We start from the raw sequence: 21,806 nt of genomic DNA on the forward strand, positions 1-21,806 counted from the left end.
AGGAAGTTTACAAAACTGATACCTGGAATAAGCAGACCGTCCTATGAGGTGAGTTCTGGATTAGAGGAGTGGACTTAGTTTCACTGGAGTTTAAAAGAATGAGTGTGGACACAACCAAAGCACATAAGATTCTAAACCCTCCTGGCGAGGTGGATGATGAAAGATGTTTCCTATTTCTGAGCGAGTACAGATCTAGTGGGCAACATTTTAAAACCAGGAGTCATCCTTTTAGGACAGAGATGAGAAGATTTTGATTTCTTTCAGAGGGTTGTGAAATTTTGAAATTCTCTGCCTCAGAAAGCTGTGGAGGGAGGATCATTGAATATTTTAATGCTGAGTTTGGTTGATTCCTTTGCCTAACAAGAATCTAAGGTTATCTGGATTAAATAGGAATGTAGTATTCAAAACACAATAGAACTGCTATGATCTTATTGAATGGTGAAGCAGGCTGACTTCTGCTTCTCATTCAGATGTCCTCCAACAATTAAAACAATGTTCCTTTCTGCTAGGTATGACTCTGATCAGTGGACAGCTTTCCTCCTAATTTCTGTTGACTGGAGTTCGGTTCAGGCTCCTTGATGTCATATTTGATCAAATTGTTGACTTAATGTTACCTCCAGTTCAGCTGTTTTGTGCAGATTTGGACTAAGGCTGTAAAAAAGTCAAAGGCTCGTGGTCCTGATATCATCCAAAGTAAGCCTCAGTTTACTGCTGAATAAGTGCTGTTTGCTAATACTCTCAATGATACCTTCCATCGCTAGATGAGGTTCGATTTGTCCTGCTGGGTATTTGTGTGATTCAAATGTTATTTGTCACTTAGAACCCAAGCCTGGAGACTGCAGAGACAGATTGATTCAGTATCTGAAAACTTTCATATAGTATTGTGGCCAGATAGACCACCTGAAATAATGAACTTATGATTGACAATAATAAACTTACCATGGAGTTACAAAAGATGGACAATGAGTGTAGCATGCTGAGAAATGGACTAAAGTGACTGTGACAATCCACTTGCTGCAGAATCCAGACAGGCTGTAGCTGCCTACAGATAGTTTGCAAACAAACATAACAGCTGCATATGCTGCGAAACACACCTGAGGTTGGTCTTGAATGGGACAATGGAATGATGCCCATGGCATAATCGGGAATGTTGAGTCATTCGCTAGACATGGAGGTGCCTAGCACCCTTATTTGGAGGAGGTTATGTGCAGCCAGTACCAACCATAATGGACACCTAAGGGCCACCCTGCCATCAATGTGCCAACACCTGGGTCTGATTGATCAGGGTAACTGAACCTGATCAATCCACTGACAGATCCTCAAGACCCTGCCAAAAAGACACAAAAAGATGGAACTGCTGCAAAGCTCTACTCAGCGCAGTAACTCGAGAATAACCAACAAAACAGAAGAAACCTCCAAGACAATTGGAAGAAGAAGACAACGACAAGACCATGTGGAGCCTGGCTGAGTTCTGGTGTGGTGGTATACAATCATACAACGTTTAAGTTAAAGCATAAGATAGTTTGTTGATCGTTAGTTTATTGTATACTTCATTGTCCTAACATTAACTGTGCTTAATAAATAAATATTATTGTTTATAAGGGTCGACTTGCAGTTCTTTTGCTTAATTTCAACACACTGTGCAGCAGGTACAACTGTCTCGAACTTTGTGTAATCATCACAAACATGCTCATTTTAAGTCTATAATCAAGGGAAGTCCAATTAAAATTATTACAAAGTGGCACCTTAAACATCATAATTGGTTTTTAGAGTGATTTGGCACTTGCCATAACTTCTTTATACTGATCTATTAGAACAATAAAGTCAATGGAAGAAGCACAAGGAACCACAGTTGGACAACAGTAACAGATATTAATCTTCGAGATTAAGCCGCACTTCAATATGTTGAAATATCTATTGATATTGCCCTTTTAAATAAACTACATTAATAGAGTCATACAGATCTACAACATGGAAACACACCCGTCGGTCCAACCCATCCATGCCGACCAGATATCCCAACACAATCTAGTCCCTCCTGCCAGTACCCGGCCCATATCCCTCAAAACCCTTTCTATTCATATACCCATCCAAACGTCTCTAAAATGTTGCAATTGTACCAGCCGCCACCACTTCCTCTGGCAGCTCACTCCATGCACGTTCCACCCTCTGCGTGAAATAGTTGTCCCTTAGCTCTCTTTTATATCTTTCCCCTCTCACCCTAAACCTATGCCCTCTAGTTCTGGACTCTCCGACCCCAGGGAAAAGACGTTGCCTATTTACTCTATCCATGCCCCTCATAATTTTGTAAACCTCTATAAAGTCACCCCTCATCCTCCGACGCTCCAGGGAAAACAGCCCCAGCCTGTTCAGCCTCTCCCTATAGCTCAAATCCTCCAACCCTGGCAACATCCTTGTAAATCTTTTCTGAACCATTTCAAGTTTCACAACATCTTTCCGATAGGAAGGAGACCAGAATTGCATGCAATATTTCAACAGTGGCCTAACCAATGTCCTGTACAGCCGCAACATGACCTCCCAACTCCTGTACTCAATACTCTGACCAATAAAGGAAAGAATACCAAACACCTTCTTCACTATCCTATCTACCTGCGACTCCACTTTCAAGGAGCTATGAACCTGTACTCCAAGGTCTCTTTGTTCAGCAACACTCCCTAGGACCTTACCATTAAGTGTATAAGTCCTACTAAGATTTGCTTTCCCAAAATGCAGCACCTCGCATTTATCTGAATTAAACTCCATCTGCCACTTCTCCGCATATTGGCCCATCAGATCAAGATCCTGTTGTAATCTGAGATAACCATCTTCGCTGTCCACTACACCTCCAATTTTGGTATCAGCTGCAAATTTACTAACTGTACCTCTTATGCTCACATCTAAATCATTTATGTAAATGACAAAAAGTAGAGGACCCAGCACCGATCCTTGTGGCACTCCACTGGTCACAGGCCTCCAGTCTGAAAAACAACCCTCCACCACAACTTTGTGCCTTCTACCTTTGAGCCAGTTCTGTATCCAAATGGCTAATTATCCCTGTATTCCATGAGATCTAACCTTGACAATCAGTCTCCCTTGGGGAGCCTTATCGAACACCTTACTGAAGTCCATATAGATCCCGTTTACTGCTCTGCCCTCATCAATCTTCTTTGTTACCTCCTCAAAAAACTCAATCAAGCTTGTGAGACATGATTTCCCACGCACAAAGCCATGTTGACTATCCATAATCAGTCCTTGTCTTTTCAAATACATGTACATCCTGTCCCTCGGAATTCCCTCCAACAACTTGTCCACCACCGACATTAGGCTCACTGGTCTATAATTCCCTGGCTTGTCCTTACCACCCTTCTTAAACAGTGGCACCACGTTTGCCAACCTCCAGTCTTCCGGTAACTCACCTGCGACTATCGATGATACAAGTATCTCAGCAAGAGGCCCAGCAATCATTTCTCTAGCTTCCCATAGAGTTCTCAGGTACACTTGATCAGGTACTGGGGATTTATCCATCTTTTCTCATTTCAAGACATGCAGCTCTTCTTCCTCTGTAATCTGGACATTTTGCAAGATTCATCATCTATTTCCCTACAGTCTATATCTTCCATATCTTTTTCTACAGTAAATACTGATGCAAAATATTCATTTAGTATGTCCATTTTCTGCTGCTCCACAAAAAGGCTACCTTGCTCATCTTTGAGGGGCCCTATTCTCTCCCTAGTTACCCTTTTGTCCTTAATGTATTTGTAAAAACCCTTTGGATTCTCCTTAACTCTATCTGCCAAAGCTATCTCATGTCTCATTTTTGCCCTCCTGATTTCGCTCTTAAGTATACTCCTACTTCCTTTATACTCTTCTAAGGATTCACTCAATCTATCCTGTCTATACCTGACATATGCTTCCTTCTTTCTCCCTCAAACCCTCAATTTCTTTTGTCATCCAGCATTCTCTCTATCTACCAGCCTTTCCTTTCACCCTGGCAGGAATATACTTTTTCTGGATTCTTGTTATCTCAGTTCTGAAGGCTTCCCATTTTCTAGCTGTCCCTTTACCTGCGAACATGTGCCTCCAATTAGCTTTTGAAAGTTCTTGCCTAATACCATCAAAATGGGCCTTTCTCCAATTTAGGACTTCAACTAGATCTGGTCTATCCTTTTCCATCATTATTTTAAAACTAATAGAATTATGGTCGCTGGCCCAAAGTATTCACCCATTGATACCTCAGTCACCTGCCTTGCCTTATTTCCCAAGAGTATGTCAAGTTTTGCACCTTCTCTAGTAGGTACATCCACATACTGAATCAGAAAATTGTCTTGTACGCACTTAACAGATTCCTCTCCATCTAAACCTTTAACACTATGGGAGAATACATAATCATGGGAGAGAATGTATACAATTTATCAATGACTTCGGTCCTGGTTTCTTTGACAGCTTCAATGCATCGTTTTGGTTGTATAGTCACAGCAATTTGAGTATTCGTGAAGCAATGTTTGTTTTTAACACAGATGTAATGACATTTCTTTCAAGTATTTTATGGACACATGATTTGTTCTTGGAAAGACAAATGGAAAATAGCTGATTGTCTCCTCTGAGTCATTCTTGGACTTCAGATAATGACTTAATTGGTGTTTATTCATTATACCCAAATACATTAGAGCCCAGTCCAACTAAATGTAGAATATATGGTCACAAATAAAATAGCTTTGCATGATAAATTCCAACTGACCAGTTTTCTTAACTACTCCCTGGCAAGGCAACTTCAAACCAGTCATTAATCAGAGCGTGAAGTGCCAAACCATTAATTTCACAATCAGAGCAAAAGAGTAGGAACTGGTGTTTTCTTTTGGGAGATTTCTCATTCAGTACAGTTTAATAAACTGTTTAGATTGCGTTTCCAAACAAAGTGCCTCCTGACATTCCAATATGATGAATAAATAAAAGTAGTACAGAGCAATCATATCAAATGTGAAGAATAATTTGTATGATGGGTAAAGGCATTGTGTGATTCCAAATATATAACATGTTAATTATATGAAGTCGAACATTCTGTACGTGTTGTTGATCATAACAGGTAGGATACAATAAACACAGAAACATTGCTTACTGTATGTTTCTAGGCATATTATACTTCAAAGAACTTCAATGATTGATTTCATTTATTGTCACGTGTACCAAAGTATAGTGAAAAGCTTTGTTTACAAGCAGTACAGGCAGATCACAGTAAGCAAGGATGTACACAACAAAAGAATTAGATGGAGACATACAGGTAACACTGCACAGGGCATATAAGAGAGATCAACATTAGCAAGATTAGCATTATTTGGGACTTGACAGTCCATTCAATAGGCTAATAATGGCCAGGAAGAAGCTGTCCCTGAACCTACTGGTATGGTATTGAGGCTTCTGTATCTTCTGCCTGATGGAAGAGATTGTAGGAGATCATTCTGGGTGCAAAGGGTATTTGATGATGTGGGCAGCCCTACACAGCAAGGCGTGTATATGAAGTCCATGGACGGAAGATTGGCTCCCGTGATAGTTTTGGCTGTGCACACCACTCTCAATAATTTCCTGATTCTGAGCAGGGTAGTTGCAATACCAGGCCATTATGCACTTGGACAGTATGCTTTAATTGTGCATCTGTAGAAGTTGGTGAGGGTCCTTATGGACTTGCTGTACTTTCTGAGCTTTCTAAAGAAGAGGCATTGTTGTGCCTTCTTGGACGTCGCAACTACACAGGAAGACCAGACAGGTTGTCAGTTATCGTCACTCCAAGGAATTTGACATCCTCCACCCTTTCGATCTTCGTGGTATTGATATGGATGGGGGCATGTTCTCTTCCTTTCTTACTAAAATCAATGATCAATTCTCTGGTTTTGCCGACGTTGTGAGAGAGTTTGTTCTCATTGCACCATGTCACTAAAACCTCTACCTCCCTTCTGTATTTTGACTCTGTTGTTAGATATATGTCCTACTACGATGGTGTCATCAGCGAACTTATAGTTGGCAATCGATCAGAATTTGGTAACACAGTCATGGGGGTACAGGGAGTACGTAGGGGCTGAGGAAGCATCCCTGGAGAGGTGGCAGTATTGAGTGTAATTGTGGAGAAGATGCAGTTACCTATCTTCACTGATTGAGATCTGTATGTCAGAAAGCCGAGAATCCAGTTGCACAGGACAGAACTGAACCCAAAATCACTGAGTTTTGAGATCAGTCTGGAGGGGATAATGGCATTGAAGACAGAGCTGTCGTCAATGAGCAGGAGTCTGACATAGGTGTCCTTGTTGTCCAAATGCTCCAGGGATGAATGCAGGGCATGTGATACCCATTGAGGAACTGTTATGACGGATCACAAAATATAGGGGATTGAGACCAGCTGGGAAGCTGGTTGATGTGGGCCATGATCAGCCTTTCAAAGTACTTCATTATTATTGAGTTCAGAGCCACTGGGTGGTAGTCATCAAGGCACATTGTATGTGCTTTCATAGTTCTGGGATGATGGTGATCTTCTTAAAGCAGGTGGGGACTACAGCTTATACAGGGAGAGGTTGAAGTTGCCGGTGAATATTTCCAACAGATGGCCTGCACAGGATCTGAGTCCTCAACCAAGGACACCGTCCAGGCCCTTGGTTGACTCTCAGGAAGACTGATCTGGCATTCTGGGTAATCCAAGATGGAGGATAGGAGAACTTTCTGGCTGTAGCAGCTGCTCCTTTTTTGAGGTATTTTAGGTGCTGGAGGTGATTTCCTCGAATTCCAGGAACAGCAAATACTGTTTCATATGCTGTTGCATTGTTTTGGAACTTTGGAAAAAAAAGTCAAAACAACAGCGGTTTTAAAAGGAAGAAGAACAGACAAAAGAAGCACATGGTGAGGTCATTGCAGGAGAGAGAACCTGCACAGTTATTGCCTTTGCTGTTCGAATTCATATATCAGACATCGGAGTGCATCTGGGAAAAGTAACAAACAGTGAAATTCACAATTGATCTTGAAGAAACTGTTGGGCAAAGTTCACAGCACAGAATCAGATAAGTTAATCGTTCTTTTAAGTGTGGCCTACAGAGAATCTGCAGTAGTGGGTAGAGTGGGTTCTTTCTTGATTATATGATTTTGGAGATATGTCTCTAGATTAAACTTAAAAAATAAGCCATAACTATTAATTTAACCTGTGGTAATGTTTGTAGAAGAATCAGACAGTGTTAATTTCAGGATCTATAGATTGTGAAGGAGCAAAAATAGCCCTTAATAGAGTGATATGTACTTCTTGTCAGATGTGGGAGTTTAAAGAGAGTTTAAGAGTTACTGCAGATTATATCTGTCATAAATGCTGTTGGCTGGGAATCTTATCAGATCAAATGGATCAGTTGGAGAGACAGTTAGAAGCAATGAGGAATTTGCAACAGCGACAGTACGTGATGGATGACAGTTATAGGAAGGTGGGAAAGTTTCAGATACAGTCACATAGATGGGTTAACTCCAGGAAAGGAAAGAGAGGTAGGCAGCTAGTGCAGGAGTCTTTTGTGGATATACCCATTTCAAACAGGTATGCTGTTTCTGAAAATGTAGCGGGGTGATGGATTCTCAGGGGAACGGAGCACGAACAGCCAAGTTCCTGGTATTGAGACTGGCTCTAATGCAGCGAGGGGAACGTCAGGTTCCAAGAGATCAATTGTGTTAGGGGTTCTCTAGTCAGAGGTACAGACAGACATTTCTGTGGCCAGCAGTGAAAAAGCAGAATGGTATGTTCCTTCCCTGGTGCAAGGATCAAGGATGTCTCAGGGAGGGTGCAGAATGTTCTCATGGGGGAGAGGGGCCAGCAAGAGGTCATTGTTCACACTGGAACCAATGACACAGGAAGGGAAAAGATTGAGATTCTGAAGGGAGGTTACAGGGAGTTAGGCAGAATTTTAAAAAGGAGGTCATAGAGTCAGAGATACGTACTGCATGGAAACAGACCCTGATGCTACGAGCTAGTGAGGGCAGGAATAGGAGGATAGAGCAGATGAATGCATGGCTGAGGAGCTGGTGTATGGGAAAAGGATTCACATTTTTGAATCATTGGAATCTCTTTTGGGGTAGAGGTAATCTGTACAAGAAGGATGGATTGCACCTAAATTGGAAGGGGACTAATATACTGGCAGGGAAAATTGCTAGAGCTACTTGGGAGGATTTAAACTAATAAGGTTGGGGTGTGGGGGTGGGACCCAGGGAGAAAAGAGAGCAATATGAGACTGGTACAGTTGAGAACAGAAGCGAGTCAAACAGCCAAGGCAGGCAGGGACAAGGTAGGTCAAATAAATTAAACTGCATTTATTTCAATGCAAGGGGCCTAACAGGGAAGGCAGATGAACTCAGGGCATGGTTAGGAACATGGGATTGGGATACCATAGCAATTACAGAAACATGGCTCAGGGATGGGCAGCTGAATGTTCCAGGATACAAGTGCTACAGGAATGATAGAAAGGGAGGCAAGAGAGGAGGGGAAGTGGCATTTTTGATAAGGGATAGCATTACAGCTGTGCTGATGGACGATATTCCCAGAAATACATCCAGAAAAGTTACTTGTGTGGAACTGAGAAATAAGAAAGGGATGATAACCTTATTAGGATTGTATTATAGACCCCCTAATAGTCAGAGGGAAATTGAGAAACAAACGTGGAAGAAGATCTCAGCTATCTGTAAGAATAGTAGTGGAATTTAACTTTCCAAACATAGATTGGGACTGCCTTGGTGTCAAGGGTTTAGATGGAGAGGAGTTGGTTACATGTGTACAAAACAATTTTCTGATTCAGTATGTGGATGTACCTACTAGAGAAGGTGAAAAACTTGACCTACTCTTGAGAAATAAGGCAGGGCAGGTGACTGAGGTGTCAGTGGGGGAGCACTTTGGGGCCAGCGACCATAATTCTATTAATTTTAAAATAATGATGGAAAAGGATAGACCAGATCTAAAAGTTGAAGTTCTAATTTGGAGAAAGGCCAATTTTGTTGGTATTGGGCAAGAATTTTTGAAAGCTAATTGGAGGCAGATGTTCGCAGGTAAAGGGATAGCTGTAAAATGGGAAGCCTTCAGAAATGAGATAACAAGAATCCAGAAAAAGTATATTCCTGTCAGGGTGAAAGGAAAGGTTGGTAGGTATAGGGAATGCTGGATGACTAAAGAAGTTGAGGGTTTGGTTAAGAAAAAGAAGGAAGCATATGTAAGGTATAGACAGGATAGATCAAGTGAATCCTTAGAAGAGTATAAAGGAAGTAGGAGTATACTTAAGAGGAAAATCAGGAGGGCAAAAGGGGACATGAGATAGCTTTGGCAAATACAATTAAGGAGAATCCAAAGGGTTTTTAAAAATACATTAGGGACAAAAGGGTAACTAGGGAAAGAATAAGGCCCCTCAAGGCGAGGCAAGGCGGCCTTTGTGTGGAGTTGCAGAAAACAGGGGAGATACTAAATGAGTATTTTGCATCAGAATTTCTGGATTCTTGTTCTCTCATTTCTGAAGGTTTCCCATTTTCCAACTGTCCCTTTACCTGCGAACATCTGCCTCCAATCAGCTTTCAAAAGTTCTTGCCTAATACCAACAAAAATGGCCTTTCTCCAACTTAGAACTTCAACTTTTAGATCCAGTCTATCCTTTTCCATCATTATTTTAAATTTAATAGAATACTGATCCTGGAAAAGGATATGGAAGATATAGACTGTAGGAAGATAGATGGTGACATCTTACAAAATGTCCAGATTACAGAGGAAGAAGTGCTGGATGTCTTGAAACAGGTAAAGGTAGATAAATTCCCAGGACCTGATCAAGTGTACCTCAGAACTCTGTGGGAAGCAAGAGAAGTGATTGCTGGGCCTCTTGCTGAGATATTTGTAACATCGATAGTCACAGGTGAGGTGCCGGAAGACTGGACTAACATGGTGCCACTGTTTAAGAAGGGTGGTCAGGACAAGTCAGGGAACCATAGACCAGTGAGCCTGACATCGGTCGTGGGCAAGCTGTTGGAGGGATTCCTGAGGGACAGGATGTACTTGTATTTGGAAAGGCAAGGAATGATTAGGGACAGTCACCATGGTTTTGTGCGTGGGTAATCATGTATCACAAGCTTAATTGAGTTCTTTGAGGAAGTAACAAAGAAGATTGATGAGAGCAGAGCAGTAGATGTGACCAATATGGACTTCAGTTAGGCATTCAATAAGGTTCCCCAAGGGAGACTGATTAGCAAGGTTAGATCCCACAGTATACAGGGCGGCACGGTGGTTAGCACTGCTGCCTCACAGCGCCTGTAGACCTGGGTTCAATTCCCGACTCAGGCGACTGACTGTGTGGAGTTTGCACATTCTCCCCGTGTCTGCGTGGGTTTCCTCCGGGTGCTCCGGTTTCCTCCCACAGTCCAAAGATGTGTGGGTCAGGTGAATTGGCCAAGCTAAAATTGCCCGTAGTGTTAGGTAAGGGGTAAATGTAGGGGTATGGGTGGGTTGCGGGTCGGTGTGGACTTGTTGGGCCGAAGGGCCTGTTTCCACACTGTAAGTCTAAGTCTAAGTCTAAGTCTAAGTCTAAGTCTAAGTCTAAGTCTAAGTCTAAGTCTAATCTAATCTAAACCTTTTATTCCTGATGAAGGGCTTTTGCCCAAAACACCGATTTCGCTGCTCGTTGGATGCTGCCTGAACTGCTGGGCTCTTCCAGCACCACTGATCCAGAATCTGGTTTCCAGCATCTGCAGTCATTGTTTTCACCTATACAGGGAGAACTAACCATTTGGATACAGAACTGGCTCAAAGGTAGAAGGCACAAAGTTGTGGTGGAGGGTTGTTTTTCAGACTGGAGGCCTGTGACCAGTGGAGTGCCACAAGGATCGGTGCTGGGTCCTCTATTTTTTGTCATTTACATAAATGATTTAGATGCGAGCATAAGAGGTACAGTTAGGAAGTTTGCAGCTGACACCAAAATTGGAGGTGTAGTGGACAGCGAAGAGAGTTATCTCAGATTACAACAGGATCTTGATCAGATGGGTCAATGTGCGGAGAAGTGGCAGATGGTGTTTAATTCAGATAAATGCGAGGTGCTGCATTTTGGGAAAGCAAATCTTTGCAGGACTTATAAACTTAATGGTAAGGTCCTAGACAGTGTTGCTGAACAAAGAGACCTTGGAGTGCAGGTTCATAGCTCCTTGAAAGTGGAGTCGCAGGTAGATAGGATAGTGAAGAAAGCATTTGGTATTCTTTCCTTTATTGGTCAGAGTATTGAGTATAGGAGTTGGGAGGTCATGTTGCAGCTGTACAGGACATTGGTTAGGCCACTGTTGGAATAATGCATGCAATTCTGGTCTCCTTCCTATCGGAAAGATGCTGTGAAACTTGAAAAGGTTCAGAAAAGATTTACAAGGATGTTGCCAGGGTTGGAGGATCTGAGCTACAGGGAGAGGCTGAACAGGCTGGGGCTGTTTTCCCCGGAGCATCGGAGGATGAGGGGTGACCTTATAGAGGTTTACAAAATTATGAGTGGCATGGATAGGGTAAATAGGCAACGTCTTTTCCCTAGGATGGGGGAGTCCAGAACTAGAGGGCATAGGTTTAGGTGAGAGGGGAAAGATATAAAAGAGACCTAAGGGGCAACCTTTCACACAGAGAGTGGTACATGTACGGAATGAACTTCCAGAGGAAGTGGTGGAGGTTAGTACAATTGTAACATTTAAGAGGCGTTTGGATGGGTATATGAATAGGAAGGGTTTGGCAGGATATGGGCTGGGTGCTGGCAAGTGGGACTAGATTCGGTTGGGATATCTGGTCGAAATGGATGGGTTGGACTGAAGGGTCTGTTTCCGTGCTGAACATCTCTATGACTCCATCTGTATTTCTTGCTGCCTCAGAAAGGCAGCCAACATCATCAAAGACCCTTTTCACACTGATCAAAATATTTTCCAACCTCTTCCGTCAGGAATATACGAAACCTTAAATGCACATACCAACAAGTTCAAGAATAGCGTCTTTCTTGCCGTTATTAGACTTCTGCATGGACCTGTAAAATTTCAAATCATACTGATCTTGCTTTTAGCGCACCTTTTTTGCAGTGAATGGAAACAGAATGACAAAGGGTTTACTTGAGTAACTGTGAGTAGAAATAAGACTATAGATTGTGGACCATTAGCCTGCAAAGGATGGAGATCTTTGGGGCAGTAAGTAGGCACAGGGAGTGACATGAGCGAACGGAAGACAATCAGATGTTGGACAATAGTGACAAGACAGATAGAGTGACAGTGAGTGGGCATGTGTCTGCACTGAGTTGGCATGGAACTACAAAGAGCGGACGTAAAGTGTTACAGTGAAGGGTCATAGAAGTGTGAGTGTGTAGACATTGCACTGTAGTGACCTGTCACAGGAATGATATTAAGATGGTGTTAGGATGACCCTAAGTTGGCTCAGGAGACAAAAGTAAATGGACATAACACTGCAATGAAAACATTCAGGAGGTGGACATGGGAGTGACAGTGAGTGACACTAGAAGTAAGTGGATATGAGACTGCAGTGAGAGAACACAAATAGTGACAATAGATGTGCACAGAAACAATGGAAACACGAGCATGACACTGCATGGGCAGGGGAGTGACAGTAAGTGCACAGAGTGAGAGTAACAACATGAAACGGCAGTGTGCAGCAAAAGGAATGAACAGTGAGTGGCCATGGCACTGCAAATGAATGGAAACAGGAAATGACAGAGTTTACATGAGTGTGACAGCTAGTGGAAGTAAGGTTATCGTGAGTGGACAGAGGAAGTGACAGTAAGTACATATGGGACTTCAGTTCGTAGATACAGGAATTTAAGTGAGTGGACATGGCACCAAAGTGAATTGAAACATGGAATGACAATGAGTTCATAAGAAAACAGGGGGTAGCCATATGCAAACATGGGGATCTATACTAAGTTGAGTGCCAGCAAGTGGTCAAACTGGTGCTGCAGTAACACAGAGGATGACAAAGCATAGACACAGGGAACAGCAAGTGGACAAAGAAATGTTGTCAATCAATAGAAAGTAACAGTGAGTGCATTGGGTCTGCAGTAAGCCGATATGAGAATGCAGTGACAGAATGAGTGGCAGTGAGGGGACAGTGGCAGTGAGGGGACAGTGGCAGTGAAAGTCAGTGGACATGCAGTGAGTAAACGCAAGGACAGCAATGAGTGGGCACACAGAGTGACAGTTAATGGAAACAGGTAATTGCATTGAATTTGACCTGGGACTGCAATGAATGGACAAAGGGAATGGCAAAGAGAGGGTTATAAACCTGCAGTCACTGCACAAAGGGAGTGACAGGTAGTGAACACCAGACTTCAGTGAGTGGACACATGGAGTGACAGGAAGTTAGCAGAGAGAGTGACAGTGATTGTACATGTAGCTGCAGAGAGTGACAGAGGGAATTACACTGAGTTTTTTCTTCCAAGTTGGCATGCCAGCAAGGTAGGCAGCATTTGGTCTCCTGGGCATATCTGTTCCAGACGGCTGCTTCCTACTTTCTTTCCTTACCCTTTTCATCTTCTTTCTTTTTCTTCATCTTTTTCCGGCTGGGGACAGTGGAAGGGGTGACATTGCGGAGGTGGTCAGCTGGAGCAGGACTATTGGCAAGGCAGCGGAGAGGCAGTGTAGCCAGGGACTCCTGAATGTGACAGGCATGGAGTCAGAGACTCCAGGCATTGGCGACCCCATGCAACAGTGAGGTGGCGATGTGGTAGGCCCGGAGTGGGGATTCTAAGCATTGGCAAGGTGGTGGTATGGTAGGCCCGGAGCAGGGACTCCAAGCATCATTAAGGCTGCAGCCTGACCAGGCACTGGAGCCAGGAATCCAGGTTGTGGTACATCTAGAGCCAGGGACTTCAGGCATCGGTGTCTCCAGGTATTGGCGAGGCAGAGGTGTGGCAAACCTAGAGAAGGCATTCCAGGTGTTGTCGAGGTGGCAGCCTGGCCTTTCAGCAGAGCTAGGGACTCCTGGCTATGGTAGGCCTGCAGATACCATCTCCTGGCTATTGGTATGGCAGTGGTAACAGCTCCTGGTTATGCTAGGCCTGGACCCAGTATCTCCTAGTTATTGGTGATGCAGTGGTGGCAGCTCTTGGTTATGGCAGGCCTGGATCTGGCATCTCCTGGCTATTGGCGAGGCAGCAGTGACAGCTCCTGGTCATGGTAGGCCCAGGTCCCGGGACAAGTGTGGGTCCAGCGCAGAACCTGGCATCAGCAGTCAATCAGCGAGGTGGGCCCAGCGACAAAGAGATGGCAAATAAAGAGTTGCAACTCCGACGTTGGTGGATCCGGTACATGCAGCAGAAAGGCATCAGAGGGATGGAGGTGCAGGTGTCAATGGTGAGCCAGTTCAGGATTCACAATTCATGACAGAGGTAGCAGAACAAAGGTAGACTCTCTTTCAGCTATATCTTTTTATTATTAAACTTTTCAAAATGGCGCCAGATTATGGCAACAGTTGAAGCTTTACACTGTATTTTACTGTGTTGTTCACTGTAGAGTACAAGTGACAGTAAATTATCATTCATTCATTGAGTGGTTTTGGGACTTTCGTGATTTAGGAATTGACAATGTTCAGCAGTTTGCCCCTTTAGGCAAGGGACATGCATAATTCAAGATGAATGTTGGGCATGGGATAGAGGAGGGAGCATATTAGCAGGCTCAAGGAGATATTTCTTAAAAGATCAAGAGGAAGAGTCTCAATCAAACTGACATAAAGTACAAAAATAATTTTCATTCTGAATTATCTTAACCATATATAAGAATAAAGTCAGTGCAATAAGGTATTTCTCATATACTGCAGATTAGTGCGAAGCTAGAGCCAGCTGGTTCAACTCTTAGACTCATACAGATACAGAGATGTACAGCATGGAAACAGACCCTTTGGTCCAACCCGTCCATATATCCCAACACAATCTAGTCCCACCTGCCAGCACCCAGCCCATATCCCTCCAAAGCCTTCCTATTCATATAACTATCCAAATGCCTCTTAAATGTAACAATTGTGCCAACCTCCACCACTTCCTCTGGCAGCTCATTCCATACACATACCACCCTCTGTGTGAAATAGTTGCCCCTTAGGTCTTGATATCTTTCCCCTCTCACCCTAAATCTATGCCCTCTAGTTCTGGACTCCCTGACCTCAGGAAAAGACTTTGTCTATTTATCCTATTCATGCCCCTCATAATTTTGTAAACCTCCATAAGGACACCCCTCATCCTCCAACGCTCCAAGGAAAACAGCCCCAGCCTATTCAGTCTCTCCCTGTAGCTCAGATCCTCCAACCCTGGCAACATCCTTGTAAATCTTTTCTGAACCCTTTCAAGTTTCACAACATCTTTCCAATAGGAAGGAGACCAGAATTGCACACAATATCCCAACAGTGGCCTAATCAATGTCCAGTAGAGCCGCAACATGACCTCCCAACTCCTGTACTCAATACTCTGACCAATAAAGGATACCATACCTTCACTATCCTATCTTCCTGCAACTCCACTTTCAAGGAGCTGTGAACTTGCACTCCAAGGTGTCTTTGTTCAGCAACACTCCTTCAGACCTTACCATTAAGTGTATAAGTCCTGCTAAGATTTGCTTTCCCAAAATGCGACACCTCGCATTTATCTGAAGTAAACTCCATCTGCCACTTCTCAGCCCATTGGCCCATCTGGTCCAGATCCTGTGGTAATCTGAGGTAACCCTCTTCGCTGTCCCATCACCTCCAATTTTGGTGTCATCTGCAAACTCACTAACTACCTCTTATGCTCGCATCCAAATTCTCTTGATTGCAATTCATTGTTTGTTTCACAACTAGAAATGATCCCAGTTTAGAAACATGAGTACAAGGCAGTATAAGATCCATCATGACATTTTTCTCAAAAATATAATATTCTTTAGTTCTACTGCAGCTTCTTTAAATTGAAGATACAGCTAGCAGAAGGATTATCTACGAATTAAATTGGAAATAATAATTGGAAATTTCAAAACCATAAATCTGAAATTCAACAGCAAGAGCATAAATTTGCATGGGATGTGATGTCAACTACAATATCCTCCCTACACTTCTGAACTAGAAAGTGCCTTTTAAGATAAAAGAATGATCCTGATTTTGTTAGTTCGGTATCACTCAAAACTCATGCCAAGTTCTGGCTCATTGCTGCCTGTGTGAAACATTGCCTCTGTTGTTCAGTCAGTTCTGGTTCAGTGTTGTTTCGTGCCTGGTGAAGTTCTGGCTCACAGCTGTTTAGTGAACCATTGAAACACCAAATGTTGTTTGGTGCCTCTTGTGATGCTCTGGCCCACTGCTAGTCAGAGACCCCTGTGAAGCTCTGGCTCTCTCTTGTTTACAGCACCAAGTGATGCTCTAGTTCACTGTTATTCAAAGACTCCTGTGAGAAGTCCTGGCTCACTGTTACTCAGAATCCTGATTGAAGCCCTGGCTCACTGCTTCTCAGAGCCCAATGTGAAGCCCTGGCTCACTGCTACTCATAGCCCTCTGTGAAGATGTGACTGCCTGTGGCTAAGTGCCCCATATGAAGCCATAGTTCACTGTTACTCTAGATCATTTTAATTCACAGCCCAGTGTGAAGCATTGCTGCAGATTGCTGCATTGAGTCTGATCCTGGTCATCTGTGTACCCATAAGATAATGGTTCTTTCATGCATTAAATTGTTTTGAGCCTTACCTTTTGACAGTGTTAAGACACTTGGCATTTGAATTATAAGCAGACCTAGAACCGTCCAGGCCAACATCCTGTTCAAACTGCAGCTCCTTTCACCCTTCAGATTTGCCCTTAATAGTACAGTCAGTGCTTCTCCTTCACACGATTCCCCGACACACTGAGTTCATGTTACAGAACCCCAGATAGTTTCCTACCACAGGATTTAAAAAATCCATCAAAAGCACAGACAACTCTCAAATGAGAAATGTATGACATCATCCTCAGCAGGGGCTTCAATCTTTCCATTAAAGCTGGCTCGTCCCCAGCACTCACACAGAAAGCAGCAAGTGTGTTGTTCAGAGTTAGATATGCCTTTAACAGCTGCACAAACCTTTCACTAGTACACCTCAAAACTCAGCATTTGAAATTATTAAGACTGCACAACTGAAATGTTGTCTTTTTAAACTAAGCTGGTTTATTTGCTGTACATCCTGTACATTATTATAATAACTTAAAACTGGAGGAGCAGATGTTATTTGCTATTTTTTGTCGATTTTCTCAGCAAACTTTGTCATTACTCCAAAGTTTTGGCTCCTTGCTGGGATTTGTTTTCATGGGTACTACTTAACCCTAATTTATTAATCAAATATTCTTCATACATGACAGAATCCTGCCCTAGATTCCTAGTTTCAAAGCAGACCAAAGACATAGAATTAATTTATTATGTCTCTGCATTGCATGACCATACGTGAGCTATTTTGAACTCAGTATTTTCATGATAAATCCAGTTCAGCTACTTGCTAAGTAAACAGACTAGGGGTGGTTTGAGTCTAACATTCATGTGCAGACTTCGTTCTTCTGTCAGGAGCACAGAAATGAGACATTTCCTGGTTCCACAAACTTGACCTGGGGAAAAAAAGGGCCCAAACTCTGAACTTTGGAACTTCATTCCAACTTGGTGCTTTTTCTGGGAGCTGGGCTGACCAAGAGTGGAGGCTGCCAGGTATGGATGGGGGTCGGCTAGAAGAAATTGCACAGAAATTGTGTGAAAGCTTAATAAACATAAAACCAAAAATAACAGCCCCAGGAAAAGCCATGCCACAACATAGGAGAAACAGACGATTCAACACATCAAGTCTGTTGTGCCATTCAGTGGGGTTGAGGCTGACTTATGATCCTCAGCTCCACTTTCCTACCTTTCCCCCATAACTCTCTATTTCCTTCCTGATTAAAAATCTATCTCAGCCTTGAATCTACATAATGACCCAACCTCTAAAGCTCCTTACAGTTCATAATTCTACAGTTTCACTGTCCTTTGAAAGAAGAAATTCCTTATCTGTCTTAAATGGGTAACGTCTTATTTTGAGATTATGCCTTCTGATCCTAAACTCTCCTACAAGAGGAAACAATCTTTCTTCATCAAGCCTGTCAATACTGCATCAGAATCTTATATGTTCCAATAAGGTTGCCTCTTTAAATAAGACAGTCCTCCATACCTGGGATCAACCTAGTGAAACTGGACTGCCATATTTTCTACCTTCCTTACATAATCTCTTGTACCCTCAATATCAGCCTGATGCCTGTCAGCCTATGCCAGTCGCCCAGTCCCCTGGTACTTTAGTGCAAACTCATGTCCAGTCTATTGCCTTTCCGCCTAACCTTATCAATTCACTTAAATTCCACAATTGGCAGATCTCAGGGTCAAATGCAGAGATAGGAAAAATAAAGTTCCAAGTGTGTTGTGTCCACAAAATATGAATATAGATCTTAAGTTTTGTTTTGAAAAAAACAATACTTTGCTGTTTAAATTTTGAAATAAACTTTGCTGAACTAAAGCATGTCCACTACTGATCAGATGATGCAAATTTATCATATTTCTTGGATCAATTCCAATCAGCAGTTAACAGAATTGAACTCAAATATCCCTAAAAATGAAATTAATGGAGAAACTCAGCACCTCAGACAGCATCTGTGGAGAGAAAATAGAGTTGACATTTTGAGTCCAGTGACACTACTTCAGAATAGTTCTTAATGAATAGATAACTTTGAAAGGAATTCTGCGGCTTTAACCAACTACGTACACCTGAACTAGAATGCCTACAGAAAAGAACCTTCATGGGACACTTCAGAATTCAGTAAAAATCAAGTGAATTTAAGTCCATACCTTTTGAGTTTTAAATTCCTAATTGTAAATCTTTTTCTTTTCTCTCTCTTGTATGCTTGTTTTTGTATCAGTCATCCACGATTGCGAATGTATGAATAGATACCCCTTTACATTCACACACTCTCTCACAGACACTCATAACCCCCACCACCCACCTATCCCCACACACACAAAAGTTTTGTGGGGTGAATTTGTACTTGCAGAATCACATTCTATTTTGCTCAAAAACTGTATTAATCCATGTAAAATTCTGTAAATCCTTGTTTAGATTAGAATCAGTCTTAACCGTGTGGCACACAGTCTCACACAGGGTACCTCACACCTTAAGTGCATTATCTGGGCTGACATGACACCAATTGTTAAAGTTCACTTGAAAATGTAACTTTAAAAAAGCTCTGCGATTTACAGATGAAACAACTGAAACCAACATGTTCATTTTAAAAGATGAGAGACTTTACAAACAATCTAGGTCTTTTTCAATATATAATTTTTTGCTATAATATCTGTGTCTTATGATCTTATACTCCACAACCACCTGATGAAGGAGCAGAGCTCCGAAAGCTAGTGCTTCCAAATAAACCTGTTGGACTATAACTTGGTGTTGCGTGATTTTTAAACTTTGTACACCCCAGTCCAATACCGGCATCTCCAAATCATAAATAGATACTGTCAGACTTGTTGAGTTTCTCCAACAATTTCTAATTTAGTTTGTTCCAGATTTCTAGTATCTGCAGTCTTTTGTTTCAGTTAATGTTTCATCCCACTCTAATGACACACATTTGCATTCAGTGAACATTCCTGTGCACAAAAAACTGAAGATAAGATTTCTCACTCAGCCAGGTCTGAATAAAGTAAAGCTACTGAAACTTATTATGCCTGAGGTTGTGCTAACAGCTCACCGCTACTTTCATATAGGTGATCATCTTACTGGCCAGAGAGATAATTATGTAAAAATACCTTGTTAAGTTGAAAAGTATTCATCTAGGATCCAGGGCAATTTGGCAAATTGGATCCAAAATTACTTAAATGGCAGGGTGATGGTCAAAGGATGGCTTTGTGAGTAGAAATCTGCATTCATTGACAGTGCTCGGTCCTTTGCAGTTTGTTATCCACATTAATGATTTATTGATGAATTTGGGAGTAAGTTCACAGATGACATGAAAATTAATGGTGTGGTAAGTAGAGAGCAGTGAAAGCCTCAGATTACAGGATAATACATATATAGACTGGTCAGAGAGATTGGCACGTGGCATTCAATCCTGAAATATGTGAGGAAATTCATTTAGGGAGAGCTAATAAGGCAAGGGAATACATGTTGATTTTAGGGCTAGGATCAGAGGGATCTTAGTGTACATAAAGGCAATAGGATAGGGAGAGAAGGTTGCTAAGAAGGCATATTGGATACTTCCCTTTCCAGTGAAGGCAGTGAATACAAGAGCAATGAATTTCTGTTGAAACTGTTCACAACATTAGTTAGGCACAGCTGGAATAGTGTGTGCAGTTCTGGTTGCCACACAATGGGAAGGATATGATTATGCTGGAGACAATACAGAAAAGATTCACAAAGTTGTTGCTTGGGCTGGAGCATTTCAGCTAAGAAACATGAGTCAATGAGCTGGGGTTGTTTTTCTTACAGCAGGGAAGGTTGAGGGGGAACCTGTTGAGGTATACAAAATTCTAAGGGCCACAGACAAGGTAGATAGAGAAACTTTTCCCTTTAGTAGAGGGGTTAAAATATGAGGAGGCACATTTTTAATGATAAGGGGCAGGAGGTTTTGATGGAATTTGAGGAAATAAGTTTATATCTGAAACTCACTGCCTAAAATGTTCATAGAGGCAGGAACCCTGAGACATCTTTAAATGAGCACCTGAAACACCATTGCAAATCTACCTCAGGAGGTGTGTCATACCACATCCAAGCCAATTAATTAAAAGTACTTTTTTCACCACCAAGATTAAACTGACTGGTCTTGAGTTGTTGGGCTTGCAGTTATACCATTTTTTAAATGGAACTGGCATGGCACAGTGGTTAGCACTGATGCCTCACAGCGCCAGGGGCCTGAGTTCAATTCAGGCCTTGGGTGACTGTCTGTGTGGAGCTTGCAAATTCTCCCTGTGTCTGCATGGGTTTCCTCCGGGTGCTCTGGTTTCCTCCCATTGTCCAAAGATGTGCAGTTCAGTGAAATGGCCATGATAAATTGCCCATAGTGTTGGGAGATGTGTAGGCTAGGAGCATCAGTCAGGGGAAATATAGAGTAACAAGGGTAGGGGAATGGGTCTGGGTCGCTGTGGACTTGTTGGGTCAAATGGCATGTTTCGACACTGTAGGGCTTCTATAAAATTAGATACAGGCAAGAACATTATTATACCATGCAAATCAGGACAATTCATCAAAGGGACAAGAAGCAGGAAATGGCTCTGGTGCGTGGGCCCCACCCTCCTGCTTATCTTTATTACTGAGACTTATGCTTTGAAAGTGCTCCTCAGAGGAGGCCATTTTGAGGGTGATGGGTGCAGGAGGTGAGACATCCAGCAAGTGATCTTGTTACCTATTTACTTCCATTGATCTTAATGCAGTAAAATTAAAGTAGTAATCCAGAGAATGAGAGTGCAATCCTTCAACTGTTTGAGAATTTGAATACAGTTTAAATAAAATTGGTAAAAGTAAAAGCTGTCAGGTTCAATAATATCTGTTAAGGAAGGAAACATTCCATCCTTACCTATCCTGATCTGTATGTGAATTTATTCCCCCACAAAAGTAGCTGCCCCTTCAGCCTAGCAATTATAAGAAGCCCCACAGTTGCTTTCTCAGGGCAACTTGGGATAGGCAACAAATGTTGGTCCATCAGACATTCCAATATTCCAAAGAAGAGAAAATAAAATAAATGTAATTCTCGCCTGGCTCACCATTATGTAGGCTGCTAAGTACAGCTAAGGAGTGCAACAAACTCAGTATAAAGCAACCAT

At 42.3% G+C, this 21,806-nt stretch overlaps 1 protein-coding gene across 2 annotated transcripts in view; it reads right to left on the minus strand.

Annotated features, from left to right (window-relative positions):
* The window catches only part of LOC132824351 (inactive serine protease PAMR1-like), a 166,893-nt gene that overhangs the window by 128,474 nt on the left and 16,613 nt on the right, over nucleotides 1–21,806 (minus strand). Inside the window, exon 1 of one of the 2 annotated variants that reach the window (XM_060838715.1) lies at nucleotides 16,700–16,915. The exons of the other annotated variant lie outside the window; for it this stretch is intronic. Coding sequence (XP_060694698.1) covers nucleotides 16,700–16,766 — 67 coding nt within the window. The 5' untranslated portion in view covers nucleotides 16,767–16,915. Of the gene's footprint in view, nucleotides 1–16,699; nucleotides 16,916–21,806 lie in introns of those variants that run through there. 2 annotated transcript variants of the gene reach the window in all.

The sequence above is a fragment of the Hemiscyllium ocellatum genome, chromosome 18, assembly GCF_020745735.1.
Source record: "Hemiscyllium ocellatum isolate sHemOce1 chromosome 18, sHemOce1.pat.X.cur, whole genome shotgun sequence".
Lineage (NCBI taxonomy): Eukaryota > Metazoa > Chordata > Chondrichthyes > Orectolobiformes > Hemiscylliidae > Hemiscyllium > Hemiscyllium ocellatum.